At 41.6% G+C, this 17,859-nt stretch overlaps 1 protein-coding gene across 2 annotated transcripts in view; it reads left to right on the top strand.

Annotated features, from left to right (window-relative positions):
• Positions 1-1,233: 1,233 nt before the first annotated feature.
• cd226 (CD226 molecule) overlaps positions 1,234-17,859 on the top strand; it is a 44,753-nt gene continuing 28,127 nt past the window's right edge. For both annotated transcript variants that reach the window (XM_041190319.1, XM_041190320.1), the window contains exons 1-2: positions 1,234-1,387; positions 14,150-14,482. In XM_041190319.1, the coding sequence (XP_041046253.1) occupies positions 1,330-1,387; positions 14,150-14,482 (391 nt within the window). In that variant the 5' untranslated portion in view covers positions 1,234-1,329. The remainder of the gene's footprint in view (positions 1,388-14,149; positions 14,483-17,859) is intronic.

The raw sequence follows: 17,859 nt of genomic DNA, 5'->3' as shown, positions 1-17,859 counted from the left end.
TGCCTGCCCCTTGTTTCACCTGTATTAAAACCGAAATTGGGTGGATTGGAGGAGAATTGTGTTGGATTTCAGATTTTAAAAGTTTTATTGAAATCTGCTCTATATTAGTCATTTGGAAATAATTTATTTCTTTATATTTTTAGACTTCTTTCTGATAGGCGCAGCTGATAATCTTACGCTTGAAGAGAGAAAAGAATTAATTAAATTTCTTTTCTTAAAGCAAAAATTGTCCAGTGGCAAATAAAGGAGTAAACCTAATCTTATTGAACATAGAACAATTACAGTCAGAGCTGGAAGCATCAAAGGTTTACTTCTGTATTCTTCTTTCAAATGTTGGTGGTGCGTTTCTAGGAAATTCTAACAGAAAAATTTCAGTTTTAAAAATGGTATGTTCTGTTTAAGTTTGTGCACTTTATATTTCACTATTTACAGGACCTGTTCACAAAAGCATTCCCGGGCTTCCAGTTCAGTTCAATCTCATACTATTTCTTCAGTTTAAACTGGCATTTTCCTCCTCTACCAACCACCCCCAGTTCACACCAGCACTTTATTTCACCACCCCCACCCCCACACCGTGCTCAATCTCTCTCACTCCCTCACCCTCTCTCTCTCCTCTCTGTATCACTCCCACCAAGTTCAACCTGCAATTCTTGTCTGCCTATCACTTCCACCCAGCTTGACACCCTCCTCTCACCCCCCCAGTCAAACTGGAACTCCTTCCATCACTATCCAGTGCCATGTGCCATTCTTCTCAAGTTGGCACTCTTCTTCTCCTCTCATCCATCCTGATACTCTCCTTCCCTCCCCCATCCCCCCACCTTATTAATGCCGGTGCTCTTTATCGCACCCCTTCCAAAGCACTGCTGATGAATTCTCCACACCACCCCCCCATCCATCCCCTGCCAAGGTGTCAATCCTGGCATCTCCCATCTTCTCCTACTCCCCTGTATTGCTGCTTCTGACTTTACCACTTTGCCCTGCCCTCTGAACGTTGAAGCCCCAGTTTACCAGAAAGGTTTAAATAATGAAAGAAAACTTGACATACAAAAGTAGCCAGAATAATTAAAGACATTGCATACCTCTATTGGTAGTTGGAGTTTTTAAAAAAACCTTCAACCTTCTCTTAGCTGGCAAGCAGTAAACTGTGGTTGAATTGTGATATTTAAATATATTCTGCAACCAATCAGTCTGCAGAAGGCTGCAAGCAAGTCTGAGATATAATGATACAGGAAGCTGATCTGATCATTTGGTGGATTCTTTGCTTTAAGCTGTATTACTGTTACTTTGGGCTTTTTTTCCCCCTGATTCAAGCATTTCAGATCACCGTCAATGTCATGGTTAGCAAGTTATCTCCTTCTTTCTTCTGGGCTGTTTCTCCTGCTAAGGGGTAAGCACTGAATTAACTTCAATACCTGAGTAAGGCTATATTTAGTCTTGTGCTCCTCAGTGTTTTTAGTATGAACTTTAGGTCAAGCTTTTCACGTGAATAAGTGGTGCTGAATGTATGCCTTGTGTCCATTGTAACTATGCATTACTGGCGGACATCCCACAACATTTTTCACATAATAAGAACACATTGATTTCCTCAGTAAAACATGTGATCTTCACTCTGAGAGTCAATTTGTAAAAATGCATTTGTGTCTCTCGCCTTGTGCATTGTTACAAAAATGAATATTTCCTGTGTTTTTGCATGCTACAAGTTTTTTCTAATGCATGTGTCACAAATTATATTTAGATAATTAATGATGTTTAGCATGACATTATGGTATGTGTTATATTACAATTGGAAATATTTTTTTTTATTAATGAAAGAACTAGGTGAAATTTGATAAGAACTTTAGCATTTGAAGTTTAGTGCTGATCCAACAAATCAATGAAAATTATTCTTGACTTGAAAACTTGCAAGTAATAATTGAAGTTTTTTGCCAGATGTGGATTGGTAGTTAATAATCTTAACAGGTGGAAAATGAAAGAACATAAATGTTCCGAGATTAGGTTCTCACTGTTACATCCCTGTAGAAAGCGATAACTTGTAAAAAGAAATTCGAACATCCAGTGAACGACTGAAAGTATTGCACAATGCGATTTTGAGTTTTAAAAATTTTACTTGAACTAACTAAAAGCAATATTGATGAAACATTATTTCAGTAGGCAATGTATACTCTAACTACAGAAAAGATTTCCCATTTAACATTTAAAACAAATAAAAGTATCCATCCATGGTCCTAGTTTACTCTGTCTCTTACGTAGACACTCTATTCTCCCAGTACCAGTCAAAAGTGGTTCTTAGCTCCCAAATGTTTGCTTCCTTTCTTTTCCTTTTTCAACTGGTAACTTCTAATTCTTGAACTAGCTTTCACAGTGGGGGACAAATTGGAGATTCTTTCCCCTAGTCCAAGCTAGAAGAATCTTCCAGCCATGTTTAAACCCTCACAAACATGGTCTCTTCAATCTAAACATGAAATCCGACAACTGCACCTGCATGGTGAACCATAGAAACTTGCTGCCTTTATCTCTCTGCTCTCTATCTCGCTTCCTCTCTCATGCAGACTGACCGTGTTTCTGAGATTCAGTGATATTTTAGCAAAACCCTGCACCCTGATCCTGGAATGGCTTCCAAGGATTCTTCCCCTCTCAAAGCCAATCTCCATGGCAATATGAATCACATGGGTCTTCTTTCCAGGTAGAAATGTTAATTAGCTATCCTCTTGACTCTCAACTTCATTGTATCTTGGAATTAAATAGATGGTTTAAAGTCTAACCCTTTACAAAGTCTGACATTCCTAACACCTCCCTGGAACTTAGAGACAAACAATCTAGTCACTGTTCACTGATATAAATATCTTGCACATTCTTCCCAGTAAAACAACCTCCCCTTTAAACATTTAACAGCCAAGAACCCAGTCTTGTTGTGAGGCAGAATTCAGAACGGGTCACATGACCCCCTTCATTCCTCTATTTTGTCTTAAATTATACAGACAGTTGAAAATATAACAATCTGATAAACTTCATATTTGTAACATCACTCATCATGCATTACTATATCTAAATGAGTATCTAACTACAACTCTTTTAAAATTAATTTCCATGCAATCCAAACAAGGTTTCTAAAACCTTTGGAGTCATTTTTACATGATAATTAGGTTATATTATGGAGAGCACATTTATTTTTGATGTTTAATCAAACAATAACAGGGCAACAGGACCCCCCTCTATTGTATCTTGTGATCATGCTAAAAAAAAATCTCTCTAATATTTACTTATAATTAACCTCACCCTACATTAAAAATTGAGTGAGCCGCATAGGTTATGAGAATCTACAACTCGCTTTAAGTTACTGACTCATTACCCAGCTTTCAATTTGACATGTTTTCCTATCATTTGTATGAAAAAGGCACATTATGGCAAAATAAAAATCATGTATTCCTGATCAGACTAACAATCAGTAAGTCGAAGTCTATGACCTAATAGTGCGCTTGATGCAATGGATGTTTCACTTTTACACACAGCTGCCATTACTCACAAAGACTTGTTTTCTCTTCCCCCACAGGGGAATCAATGAGTGCATCGCTTGTAAGCTACTGGCTAACCATATAGTTTCTTTTTTTCTCCTGGTTAACATGGTATGGTGCGTGAGATGATGACTGGGTTTATGTACAGTAACTAAGCTTCAGATTATTGTTATCTACCATAGAGGGTGTCATGTTTTCCCTTTCATGTCGAGTCCCACTCTGAGGTAGCTACTTTTGTAGCATCATGAGTACCTGTTTTCCATTTTCAATAAAATGGCCCCAGACGTTCGCACTAAGCTTAAAAAGTTCCCCGGAGACCCGATGCCTGTTCAGGATTTAATGGTGCAAATTATACTTGTTGCAAAATCCATGAGATGTGCCATTTTCTGCTGGAGCTGGTCTCTCAGCTCTTGATCTAAATGCTCTGAAGTGGAATTGTTGATGTGACTTATACATAATATGGCCCATTTCACACCAATGTGCATTTGAAACAACCACACTGGATGGAACTGTTTAAGTGTATCATCACCCTAAATTAGGTGTAATTCTTAGTTTTAAATAACATTTCCTTTCAAGGCAATCATGTGTATAAAATTCTGACAGAGCTGGACAGACTGGATGCAGGGATGATGTTTTCTTGGGGGGATTCTAGAACAAGGGGTCACAATCTCAGCATACGGGCTAGGCCATTTAGGACTGAGATGAGGAAAAACTCCTTCATTCGGGAGCTGGTGAACCTGTTGAATTCTCTACCACAGAAGGCTGTGGAGGCTAAGTCACTGAATATATTTAAGAAAGAAATAGATTTCTAGACTCTAAAGGTGTCAAGGGATATTGGGAGGGAGTGGGGGTATGGCGTTGAGATAGACAATCAGCCATGATCATATTGAATGACAGAGCAGGCTTGAAGGACTAAATGACCTATTCCTCCTATTTTCTATGTTTCTATAAGTTGTAGCCTGGAACTATGGATAGTGATGGTAGAGGCTCTAGCTTTCTTTCCATCACATGGCTGATCAGGAATTTCTCGCACCCTTACCATTGGTATCTGTTGGAAGGATCTGCAGGTTGATACTCAACCTGCCTGGCTGCGTAATGAATGCAGCTTCCTTGGTTATCAAGAACTGGGGTGAGATTCGAACCCACAGGTTCTGATTCAGTAGCAGGGACACCATCCACCGTGCCACAAGACCTCTGAAATGCAAGGCAGTCACTAATAAATCCAATAAGGAATTCAGGAGAAACCTCTGTACCCAGGGAATGGTTAGAATGTGGAACTAGTTGAGGACACATTTAAGAGAGAGCTAAAGAAGGACATGAGGGCAAGCGATTAGAGGATATGATAATACAGTTAGGAGAAGTGGAATGGGTGGCAGGTTTGTTTAGAGCATAATGACCTGTGTCTGTGCTTTAAATTTTAAGTAATTTGCAGTATCCATGAAAAACTCCACTGCAATTGGTATGCAGTTACATTGCTTACTGTTACCATCCTTCTCCACTGGCATTGAAGTGTCTCTTTAATTGCTGAAATTTGTCCCTTTTATAGCTTGGATTCAATTACAACTGGAGCAATATTCTATAGAATTTGCTGCCAAGTGATTGACTCCTGAGATCTCTTTAAGTCTTGCCATCACATGCAGATTGCTAACATTGGCCTGTGAATGAATCAATATCCTAAAGGGCAACAGAAAGTCAGGAAATGAGTGCCAGTGTTCGGTATGAAAATCAGGATTTAATGTACCCAGTGAGATTATTTCAAATGTATTACAAACATTTATTAGGAATATGAATAACTAAATGCAAGAATATAACTAAATATTTATTGAAGCAATTATGAAAAGAGAAATAATTACTCTGGTGGTAAGACTCCACATCGTATGACCGAAGTAGCTTTCCTTAATTTACACTGCTTTCAATTTCTGTAAAAGTAAAATATAATTGAAAGCAGATTGCAGAAATCCATACATCAAAACAGAAGCAGAGGTGAAGTTTGTCACGAGTAATGTTTCTTTTTAAATTGGTTGCTAAACTTTATTTGACCTTTAGAACAAGCAACGTTATTAAGAAGATTGTGTATAATGCAGCTGAGATTGTCATTCTTTTAGCACTCTTTTGTCTTCATTAGGATACAATCTATCTACCAAAGCCTTGATCCCCATCGCAGATTCATAGTAACAATGAGGTAACCTCCCATGAACATTGAGACTCCTGCTTCTCAAATTCCTTGACGATGCCACCGATCCCTCACTGTAAATGCAGCGACAGATCAGTGGAAACCCTGCTGAATTTCAGATCCAAGGACTTTATATTCATTTTTCGGTTCGGCACTACTTTATCTGCTGGTGCAGTTGTTGTATGTATTACTTGCACGGTGTTTACAGCAGCATGCACTGACAGATTCATTTCAATGAAATACATTTGAGGATTGGGAATGGTGGAATGTGGTTTTTTTTATTCATGGGGTGCGGGCGTCGCTGGCTAGGCCAACATTTATTGCCCATCCCTAATTGCCCTTGAGAAGGTGGTGGTGAGCTGCCTTCTTGAACTGCTGCGGTCCATGTAGTGTAGGTACACCCACAGTGCTATTAGGAAGGGCCTCCAGGATTTTGACCCAGCAACAGTGAAGGAACGGCGATATAGTTCCAAGTCAGGATGGTGAGTGACTTCAAGGGGAACTTCCAGATGGTGGTGTTCCATCTGCTGCCCTTGTCCTTCTAGGTGGTAGTGGGCATGGGTTTGGAAGGTGCTGCCTAAGGAGCCTTGGTGAATTTCTGCAGTGCACCCCAGTGCACATACTGCTGCCATTGTGCGTCAGTGGTGGAGGGAGTGAATGTTTGTGGATGTGGATGATTGCTTTGTCCTGGATGGTTTCAAATTTCTTGAGTGTTATGGGAGCTGCACTCATCCAGGCAAGTGGAGCGTATTCCATCACACTCCTGACTTGTGCCTTGTAGAAGGTGGACAGGCTTTGGGGAGTCAGGAGGTGAGTTACTCACACAGGACTCCTAGCCTCTGACCTCTTTTGGCCACAGTATTTAATGTTCATTTAGAGGCTACCCAACAAACCTTTTGTTAAGGAGGAGCTGGGTTGGGTCACTGTGTCACCCTTACTACCTTTTATGAACCTCTGCTATGATGTTTGAGTTGGATGTGGGAGAAACTTAAGATCACCAGAAAATATATTTTACCTTGCTTGCTGCTGGTAATGACATGAGCCACTGAAGAATCCCGGGTGGCAAGAGCTCGCTGCTCATCACCGACTAATTTCATGGAAGGTTACCTTGTTGCTGCTATGAACCTATGAAGGGGCCTTTCAATGGGATTTCAATCTCTAGTTTGCATAATTGATGTGTCTAATGCTGTACACACCTTTATTTTTTTTTTAAAAGGCCAATGCCGATGCATATGTTCCATGTACAGCAATTTCTAATTCCCTCAGGTATTGTTCCTCTGTTACTGTTTACTTGTTGTGTTTTACCTGACACGTCACTAGAATTTCCATATTTAATCTGGTCACTGAGCTGGAGTTCTCCGGGGGCAGGATTTTCCGCTCGTTGGGCCGACGCAGCAGGTGGGCCCAGGACCGGCCGCGAAACCGCCCACCGCCCACGCGATCGGGCCCCAACAGCGATTTCACATTGGCTGGACAATTAACGGCCAGGCTGCGTGAAAGGCGCACCCAAGAGCCTTGGCACGGCCGGGGTGGGGGCGGGAGGACCGTGAGCACATGCATTGAGGAGAGCGCACCGACTGCTTGCTGAAGGCACGGATTTTAAAATGAAATATAAACTTTTCGCATGTGATATAAACACGTCCCCACATGTGACTCAGTCACATGAAGAGGGACATGGAAAAAAGGAATGTTAAAACATTTGAATTGATTTTTCACTAACCGTTGGGAATGTCATCCCGCCCGTGGACGAGGTTTCGTTAAAAATGCAAAGGCCGCCTGGCCTATTTGCCTGCCCGCCAGCCAAAAGGTTGAGCAGGCAGCAAAAAACGTAACTTACTTAATTACTTAAGGGCGTTAATAAGCCTCTTAATTGTTGGCAGTCAAGCTGCCGCCTCTCGCGCGCACCCACCGACCAAAAGATTGCGAGAGTGCGCGATGACGCTGGGACGCTCGCCTGATGTCACCGCACGGTATTTCACTCCCATTCAGGTCAGGTGAGCGCCCGCTCGCAGGACGAAAAACTCTTCCCCGTGTTATAGCCGATTCAATTAAAACGTTTGAGTGTTGTGCAATAGTAGGCCTCTCACAACTGGTGGCAATCTGCTTTACAATACTACAAATTGTGGTTTTTTAAAAAATTTGTTCTAATAATTGAGCTGACTCTAGCCTCCTTTCTGGCCAATTCTGAGGTTGCCTGGCTTCATCTCTATCTCAACCCCTGCTATTGCTGCTGCCCTGCTTCTGCAATGACCCATTTCTGCTCCTGTTCTCTATTCCTGCAACTCCTGCTGGCCCAATGGTACTTCAGTCTCCTCTTCTCTGCTCCCGCTGGCCCAGGAGTCCATACTGCTATTAGGGTCTACTCCCTACTCTTATTAATTCAACACTCCTCTGGCCTCCTCCTCAATTTATAATGCCTGCTGCCTCCATGGGCCCAAAATGCTCTGCCCTTTTCTCTGTTCCCACTAGACCGAACTTCTAATAAACCAATTTTTTTTCAAGCCAAACAGCCGGTACGTGCAGCAGAGATGTGAGAAATAAGGGATGAGAAAGGGACACAAAATATTCAGACAGCCTGTAGTGTTAAAGCACTTTAGTTAATGGGATGTTTCAGACTCACAGTGGCACTTCCTGTGTTAATGAAGAGGTTTAATGTTAAAGCTGACAGCTCGTCTTATTTCTGGTGCTGCTGTCTCTGCCAGTGATGATCCCCATTGCTGCTGCTCCCAGAATCTTGGGAACTTGATGACGCACCCCCTTGCTGGCATTATGGTTGTGGATGGTGGACTGGTTGGGCGAGGGCTGTGAGCTGACTGTTGGTGTGTAATTCTGGCGCCCTGGATGTTGGGTGATTGCAAAAAGGTGCCTGGGGACCGTGTGTTGGGGCATGTAGCTCTGATGTTAGGTTGGCTGTGGCAAAGGGTTGCCTGTCTAGCCGCATTAGGTCTCTTGTTCTCATGAGCAGCTGTTTTTGCTTCATCTTCTCTTCTGCTGTTTTGCTGTCTCTGCTGCTACCAGAGTCAGTACTTATGGTCATCCCTAATTGTCCTTGAGAAGGTGGTGGTGAGCTGCCTTCTTGAATCACTGTAATCCATGTGTGTGGGCACACCCTTAGTGCTGTTAGGGAGTTCCAGGGTTTTGAGCTAGCAACAGTGAAGGAACAGCGATACATTTTCAAGTCAGGATGGCATGTGGCTTGGAAGGGATCTGCTGCCATTGTCCTTCTAGGTACTGGAGGCCATGTGTTTGGAACGTGTTGCTGTAGGAATCTGCGTGAGCTATTGTGCATCTTTTGGATGGTACACATTGCAGCCATGATGAGCAAGTGATGGAGGGAGTGAATAGTTAAAATAGTGGATGGGGTGCTGCTAATCAAGCAGCCTGCTTTGTACTGGGTGGTGTCAAACTTCTGGAGTGTTGTTGGAGCTGCGCTCATCCAGGCAAATGGTGAGTATTCCATCACACTTCTGATTGTGCCTTGTAGATAATGGATAGACTTTGGGGAGTCAGGAGATGAGTTACTGGCCACACAATTCTCAGCCTCTGATCTGCTCTTGTAGCCAGAGTAAATATGTGGCTGGCCTATTTAAGCTTCTGCTCAATGATGACCCCCGAGGATGTTGGAGGATTCGGCAACAATAATGCCATTGAATGTCAAATGGAGGTGCTTAGACTCTCCCTTGTTGAAGATGGTTATTGCCTGGCACTTGTGTCATACGAATGTTACTTGTCAGTTATCAACCCAAGCCTGAATGTTGTCAAGTCTTGCTGCATGCATACATGAACAGCTTCATTACCTGCGGAGTTATGAATGGTACTGAACCCTGTGCTATCCTCAGCAACATCGTCATTACTCCTTATGCTGGAGGGAAGGTCATTAATGAAGCAGTTGAAGATGGGTGAGCCCAGGACACTACTCTGAGGAACTCCTGCAGTGATGCCCTAGGGCTGAGATGATTGACCTCCCACACCACAACTATTTTCCCTTGCGCTAGGTATAATTCCAACCAGTGTAGAATTTTCCCCTGATTCCCGTTGACTTCAATTTTGTTAGGGTTCCTTGATGCTATACATAGTCAAATGCTGCTAAGATGCCAAAGGGCAGTCATTCTCACCTCATCACTGCAATTCAGATCTTTTGTCCATGTTTGGACAAAGGCTGGAATGAGGTCAGGAGCTGAGTGCCTCTGGTGGAACCTAAATTGAATGTCAGTGAGAAGGTTATTGCTGACTAAGTGTTGCTTGATAACCCTGCCGATGATCGACACCTGTCACTTTGCTGATGATTGACAGCGGATTGATGGAGAGGTATTGGCCGGATTGGATTTGTCCTGCTTTTTATGGACAATAATGTATAATAATGAATTGTTATATTATAATGAATTATTATAATTATTGATAATACTGATACTGCAGCAAGTTCTTTCTCATACATCAGAAATAGACATTTTTGACCATTTTCATGTCAAGAGTTAGGTGAAGTCTCCTTAATACAGTAAGTTATACAAGGCCAGTGAGTGGGTTAGAAGAAACTTTCTTGTCTGCTTTCTTCAGTTCTAACTGACCCTCTTCTCCACTTCCTGTGGGAGAATAGAAAAGGGAGTAAACAGTGAAATGTAGATGTAGTGGCAAAGCTAGAATATTTTTGGTTGTTTCTCCATGATTTAACTTAAAAATATCAAGAAGTAAAATAACATTGCAAAGCAACGGAGTAGGAAGCATTTCCAGAGATGCTTTTGTGATCGTGTTGATCACACAGCAGGTTTAAATGTACTCTGCAGTATGCAGGGATATTTAATCAACTCATCACATAATGTCGTTGTTTCTCTTCAACCCTGTGTTGTATTCCCTTCACAGTTTTCATTGTACACATGATTAGACCCTTCACTGAGTAGAATATTAACCTTGTAATATTAACAGCACTGGCCACTGCACCCCCCCACCCCCACCCTGTCTTTAGGGATTTTTTTTGGCTGCTTGTCATCTCTCCTTTCTCAACCTCCCATTTCTCTCTCCTCCTCGATGCCTCTTATCCCATTAGCCTGTTGCGATTTTCATCTTTCAAACATTTTTCTTTCCAGTGATTGGCTGCTGGTAAGCCCAGGACTGATGTAATGGAACTAATTGGATAGCTCTTTCAAAGAAATGGTGCAGGGAAGAGGGGTTGAGTGGTGTCTATCTGTGCTATATAATTCTATAACTATGTTGAAACTCAGGTATCATTTGCTTGCAATGCCATTGTGAAATATAACTCTTCTGGTTCATCTACTTCCTCAAACAATTAAAGATTTCCCAATCAGTTTTCCATGCTGAGGGTGCCCTATTAAGGCCTTCCAAATGTTGGCATGAGAAGCTTAGCAAATCTTTCAAGATGTGCATCCTACATACTTCCATCAATTACAACACTTAAACTACTTGCATTGATAACAGAAAATATTTTTTGGCACCCAGTCTGTATTTCAAAGGAATCTTTAGTTATTTTTGATTTTAAAAAACCCTGTCTTGTTTTAAACATTCCTCACAATCCTTTGAAATCACATTTACCCATTTGCTGCAATTACAGCTACTTCTCTCGGTGGTCATGCTTCCTTTTTCTTGCCCCTCCACCACCCCTCCCCCGCCCGTCCCGCACCCTTCCTCCCATCTATTCTGATTTAGAAACACTGGACTCTCATGGTCTAAATTATGTATTGCCATCATGTTATTCTAAACTTTGAACAATAGTTGATGTGAATGGAAGCAATAAGGGAAAAAAAAACAGTTCTCATTGTTCATAGACTTGGTTTAACTAGATGTTCTCACTTCTTGTGCGCAGTTTGAAAATTAATTGAGTAGATTCTAAATAAGAATTTGGACCTGGGTAATTAGACGGAAGAGTGGATTATTGCATTGTTGTTCTACCAGCATAATCTAGGTTTGAGTTTAGCCATGACTATGGAATGAAATTCTCCATTGTTTGCTATCAGTGTCCTAATGTGTAATTCTATGTAAAGTGTAGGGGGTAAGCTGCGCAGAAATTCAGTGACTTTCACTTTAATTGCAAATCTTTCTTAGAAAACCTCAAAAGCTGTGGTCTAGAAATAAAACTTTTTTTTTGACAATTACTTGACTAGATAATGTAAAACATGACAAAATATTCCATCTCATCCAGAGTAGTAAAAGCAGAGAACTCTGCCTGCGGTTGAAGAGAGTAGATTCAAAACTAATGTGCAGAAACAATATTTTATTGAGCAAATTGCCAATCTCTGAAACAAGCTCCTTAGGGAGATGATGGAAGCAGACAGTACTAATTATTCAAACGGAAATTAAGACCATAAGATGTAGGAGCGGGGGTAGAACATTCAGCCCATCGAGTCTGCTCCGCCATTCGATGAGATCATGGCTGATCTGATAATCCTCAACTCCACTTCCCTGCCTTTTCCCTGTAACCCATGATTCCCTTCCTGATTAAAAATCTGCCTATTTCAGCCTTGAATATACTTAACAACCCAGCCTCTACAACCCTCTGCGGTAAAGAATTCCACAGATTGATTATGAAATTCCCCCTCATCTCTGTTTTATTAATTAGATTAGATTTAAATTAGATTGATTCCCTTTGCAAAATAACATCTGAGATATATTATACAATTAATTTGAAACAATGACGTGCATTAGCATGCTTGGAAGGAATAGGTGACTTTGGACTTATGAGGGATGAATTTTATGGGGCCTGTAAGAAGGGGAAATGTGGCAGGTGGGAAGATTTAATTAGGCGGAGCTGAAATTTTGGCTTCCCAGTAGCAGGCTGAGATGCAGAGGTTAAGTCAGCGGATTGGCAATGGTGGTTCAGGACTCACGCAGTTCCATAGCAGGTTTCTACTTGTAATATAATAGCACGCTATGAATACCCATTACATTAAGATTTCTTGAAATTAAGTGCTACCTTCAGGATTAAGTCAGCAGCGCATGGGAATCTCATGGCACCTGGTTTGCATTCAGTTAAAGGTGGGTTGCAATAGCCGGCTTTATGCCATTGTGTCTAAGGTCAGCGGTTTTCCTTGTTGAACTCTACATCACAAGAAGGGGAGCAGGACAGTGGCAGTTTGCATGGGGCCTCGGGATGGAAAGGGCAAGTCAAGGCTGAGCAGGGGAGGGACAGGATAACATGTGGAATGTGGTCGGAGCCATGGATGAGTAGAAGAGGGATCCAAGGGAGGACAGAGGGCATGATTGAGTGGAGTGGGAAGGGCCTGGTATCTTGGGTGTGGTAGGCAGTTGTGAATGACAGTAATTAAGATGGAAGTGATGGGTGGGGGAAGTTTAAGGGGGGGAGGGTGAGGCCAATAATCTGTTGAATTGAAAATGTAACAAGATTACTGAGGCAATGGAGTTTGGCAGGAAAATTGTGGCCGTGATACAGAACCTCCCTGTTTGTCCAGGAGACTCTCTTATAGCCTGCTCATACCTGCTGCATTGTCAACTGATGGCGGGTTTCACGACTGAAAACTTTTTCCTGTCCGTGATCGTACATGTCTCCTGTGTCTGTTACTGGCACTTTACATTTTAATTATAATCATTTGGGACACAAGAGTGGAAGTCCTGCCTGATCCCACCAGCAGGAACGATGCGCCGCAGATAAAATGTCACCCATGATTCCCAAAGCTCTCCACCATGAGGGTTTCCTTGTCTCACTTCTGGACCTTACTGACAAAGATTGATTGCTATGATTATCATTGCATAACGATTACCAGGATGGTGTGAAGTGTGCGCAGTGGTTCCAAGACAGATGAAGAAGTATGAAACAAAACACCGATCTTTTCCTTGATGCAGATTTATTCACAGGAAGCAGCATTACAGATCCCTGCCTCCTAACTACTAACCCAGTGCCTCAGCTGAATCTCTTCATGCTGGTTTGATTCCCAATAAAAATAGATAAATAAATGAATGAACAAATTAACAGCCCCTTAAAGGGACACTGTAACAAAAAGACAAAACTTTGAAGAAAACTTAGCAAATTAAATTAAAATGTTATTTCTGGGGCTGCTAATGCACCCCTTTAGCCCCCACCAGTCGCTGAAGGCCTCAGGCATAAGAGTGGACACCACACGCTCCCTCTCCAGGGATATGCAGGTGCGAACATAGCCGTGGAACTGGGGCAGCCAGTTGGGTCTAATGAGCCTCTTTTTATATTTGCTCTCAGTCCTGAATCAAACAGTGCCCATTACCTGTGTATCTTTATCAACATAATCCACTGACCATTAACAAAGTGAACTAGATGGAGCTTTGCCTGTTTTGGTCTGACAATTCCTATGTTTGTGTTTCCTTATTAACCTCCATCTTGGAAACAAGTCAAAACATAATTCTGCCTCTCTCTCATAACATATCTGACTCGGTGCTACTCAATAGTGACATTATGAAGCATGTATTGTGAATGCTATGCTTTGAAGCCTTGCTGCAGTAAACTTTTAAAATCTTGTTATTTCAGATGTGACTTGTGAGCAGTACCAGAATGTAGACTCTGCAATTAAGCTGCAGGATGTAGTCGTGCTGAAATGTGCATATCCTGAGACGAGCAAAATGATCCAGTTGTCCTGGGTGAAGAATACTGATGGTGTGAAGCACAAAATTGCTGTCTATAATCCCAGCTGGGGAGAGAACATTTTCTTTCCATACAATCAGAGTGTTACATTTCTCTCATCATCCGTTAATGGAGATATAAAGTTGAAGGCAACAGCTGCAGATGAAGGCAGTTATCAATGTTCCATTAACACTTTTCCTGAGGGGATGTTGCTGAAACATATTGCAATTATAAACCCAGGTAAGTGACTATGCTTCAAACCATAGGACTGAACAATTTTACAGCCCTGAAGGGTGAACTATTTGGTCCATCACGTCTGTGCCAATTCTTCGTTCAAATAATCCAAAACTAAATTCTATTGCCCAGCCCTCTCCCCTCATCTCATACTTTCAACTGTTTCAAATATTTATCCAATTATCCCTAAGAATTTGTCATTGTCACTGCCTCATTCCCTTTGGCGAAACATTCTGTGCTCCAAAAGCCTTCAGTTTAAGCATTTTTTCCTAACCTTTCTTGTTCATCTCTTACTAATAATATTAAATTGATGACCCCTTTGTACTGACTCCCAATCAGAGGTGATGACCTATTTCTATTGTTCCATCAACAGCTTTCATAATTTTAAAAACCTCTATTACCTCTCCTCTTAGACTTGCTAGCTCCAATGGAAATGGTTCCAGGCACCAATCTCTTTTCCATAGTTTCCCATCCAGTTACCATTCTGATGAATCTACACTGTGCACTCTGTGTCTTTAACATCCTTTCTAGAATAAACTTTACACTGCACTCTACCCAATGTATTGGACAAATTTATCATTACGTCTCTACTCTTGTGGTCTGCTCTCCTATTTACAAAACTGAAAATAGGATTTGGAATTTTTATAGTTTTATCGAGCTGCATCATGCTTATATGAAATTATATATTCAGACCCCTAAGGATCTCTGTACATGTCTTTTTAATCAGTGTATACACTCATTTCTTGTTTCTCCTATCAAAATATATTGTCTCACACATCCACATCAAGTTAAATCATCCACCGACCTCATACTTTTGAGTGCCTAATGCCTATTCATTTGCCTGAAGTCTTTCACAGTCTTCAATATTTGTCAAAATCCATACCTTTATGTAATCAGCAAACCTATACTAGAGCCCAAATCATCTACAAATCAAGAACAATTATGGAGTCATCATTGATTCCTGGCATATGCCATTTCCACCTTTCTTCAATCCAGGCAACATCCATTTGCCCGAACTCTTTCTCTCCTGTTCATTTGCCAACTTTCGATCGATGTTCCCACGTTTTTTCTTGTACCAAGTTTCTTTAGAGGTAACTTATCATAGTCTTATGAAAATTGGGATTCACTACATCTACTGCATTCTCTTTACCTCTGCAATCAGTTATCTCTTCAAAGCACTCCATTAAATTTGACCAACATGACTTGCGTTTAACAAATTCACACTGGCTGTCCTTCATTAGCTCATGCATTTCTAAATGTTTAATCATTTTATTTCAAATTATGGATCAACAGTTAGATCATTAACATTAGATTAATTGATCTATAGTTATTGATTTATCAACTGCTGGACCAGAAATATTACATAAGCTAGTTTTAAGCGCCGTGGCACTATTTGCATATTATTGGAGCATTGAAAAGTTTGGACCAGAGCCACTGCCCTCTCCTCTTTGACTTCTTTCAACTACCTGGGCTGTGCACCATCAGTGGTTATTCATTTTGGATTTCGTTAATTTATTTTAGAGCTAATTCCTCTTCTAATGTTTGCTCTAACAGTTTTCTCATATCTTCCTCTTGTACACCTACGTTTCCCCTATCATTTGTAAGTACCAGCCCCAGTTAGATGGTCTCCTTTATCCCTGAGTGCTATTACATTCCTATGAAGGTTCTTTCACTTTTTAAAAGTTGTTTTCCATTTCCTTCTATAGCTTTATTCATAGTCTCTTTAAACCCTTCTATTCTCCCTGTTCACCTCTTCATTATGCTTACTATATTCCAGACGATTTTCTTTAGTATTGCTTTTGTAATAGAAATCACAGTTGTATAACTTGACAAAGAGGTTGCCTCTGAGATGATTGAATATGCAAGTGGATATAAATTACATATATTTTATTTTTTTATGAAATATAATATGATATGTTTATTATAATATGGCACTGAGCATACAGACCAGCAGATGCTTTGTCTCATTCTTGCTCTGTGCCGAGTTAGGGGAGGCGATGGCATAGGGGCGTTGACGCTGGACTTGTAATGAGTTATGCTCTGGGTACCTGGATTCAAATCTGCCATGGCAGATGGTGCAATTTGAATTCAATAAAAATCTGGAATTAAAAGCCTAATGATGACCATGAAACTATTGTTGATTGTTGTCTGGTTCACTAATATCCTTCAGGGAAGGAAATCTGTCATCCTTACCTGGTCTGGCCTACATGTGACTCCAGGCCCACAGCAATGTTGTTGACTCTTAAATGCCCTCTGAAATGGCCGAGCAAGCCACTCAGTTCTAACAAGCGGCTACATAGCCTCAAAAAAGGAATGAAACCAGACGGAGCACCTGGCATCGACCTAGGCATTGGAAACGACAATGACAATTATAGCCCTGTCGACCCTAACACCTGGGGGCTTGTGCCAAAATTGGGAGAGATGTCTCACAGACTAGTCAAGCAACAGCCTGACATAGTCAATCTCACGGAATTATACCTTACAGAAAATCCCAGACTTCACCATCCCTGGGTATGTCTTGTCCCACCAGCAGGACAGACCCAGCAGAGGTGGCGGCACCATTGTATATAACCAGGAGGGCATTGCCCTGGGAGTCCTCAACATCAACTCTGGAGCCCATGGAGTCTCATGGCATCAGGTCAAACATGGGCATGGAAACCTCCTGCTGATTACCACGTACCGCCCTCCCTCAGCTGATGAATCAGTGCTCCACCATGTTGAACATCACTTGGAGGAAGCACTGAAGGTGGCAAGGGCACAGAATGTTCTCTGGGTGGGGTTCTTCAATGTCCATCACCAAGAGTGGCTCGGAGTGACCGAGCTGGCCGAATCCTAAATGACATAGCTGCTAGACTGGGTCTGTGGCAGGTAGTGAGGGAACCAATAAGAGAAAAAAAATACTTATCCTCACCAACCTGCCTGTTGCAGATGCATCTGTTCATGACAGTAATGTTAGGAGTGACCACTACACAGTCATTGTGGAGATGAAGTCCCATCTTCACATTGAGGATACCCTCCATCATGTTGTGTGGCATTACCACCGTGCTAAATAGGATAGATTTCAAACAGATCTAGCAACTCAAGACTGGGCATCAATGAGGCGCTCTGGCCATCAGCAGCAGCAGAATTATCCTTGAGCATAATCCGTAATCTCATGGCCTGTCATATTCCCCACGCTACCATTACCATCAAGCCAGGGGATCAACCCTGGTTCAATAAAGAATGCAGGAGGGCATCCCAGGAGCAACACCAGGCATACCTAAAAATGAGGGGTCAACCTGGTGAAGCTATAAAACAGGACTACTTGCATGCCAAACAGCATAAGCAGCAAGTGATAGACAGAGCTAAGCAATTCCACAACAAACAGATCAGATCTAAGCTCT

The sequence above is a fragment of the Carcharodon carcharias genome, chromosome 6 (genome assembly GCF_017639515.1).
Source record: "Carcharodon carcharias isolate sCarCar2 chromosome 6, sCarCar2.pri, whole genome shotgun sequence".
Lineage (NCBI taxonomy): Eukaryota > Metazoa > Chordata > Chondrichthyes > Lamniformes > Lamnidae > Carcharodon > Carcharodon carcharias.
This window is presented reverse-complemented; position numbering and strand designations above follow the sequence as displayed.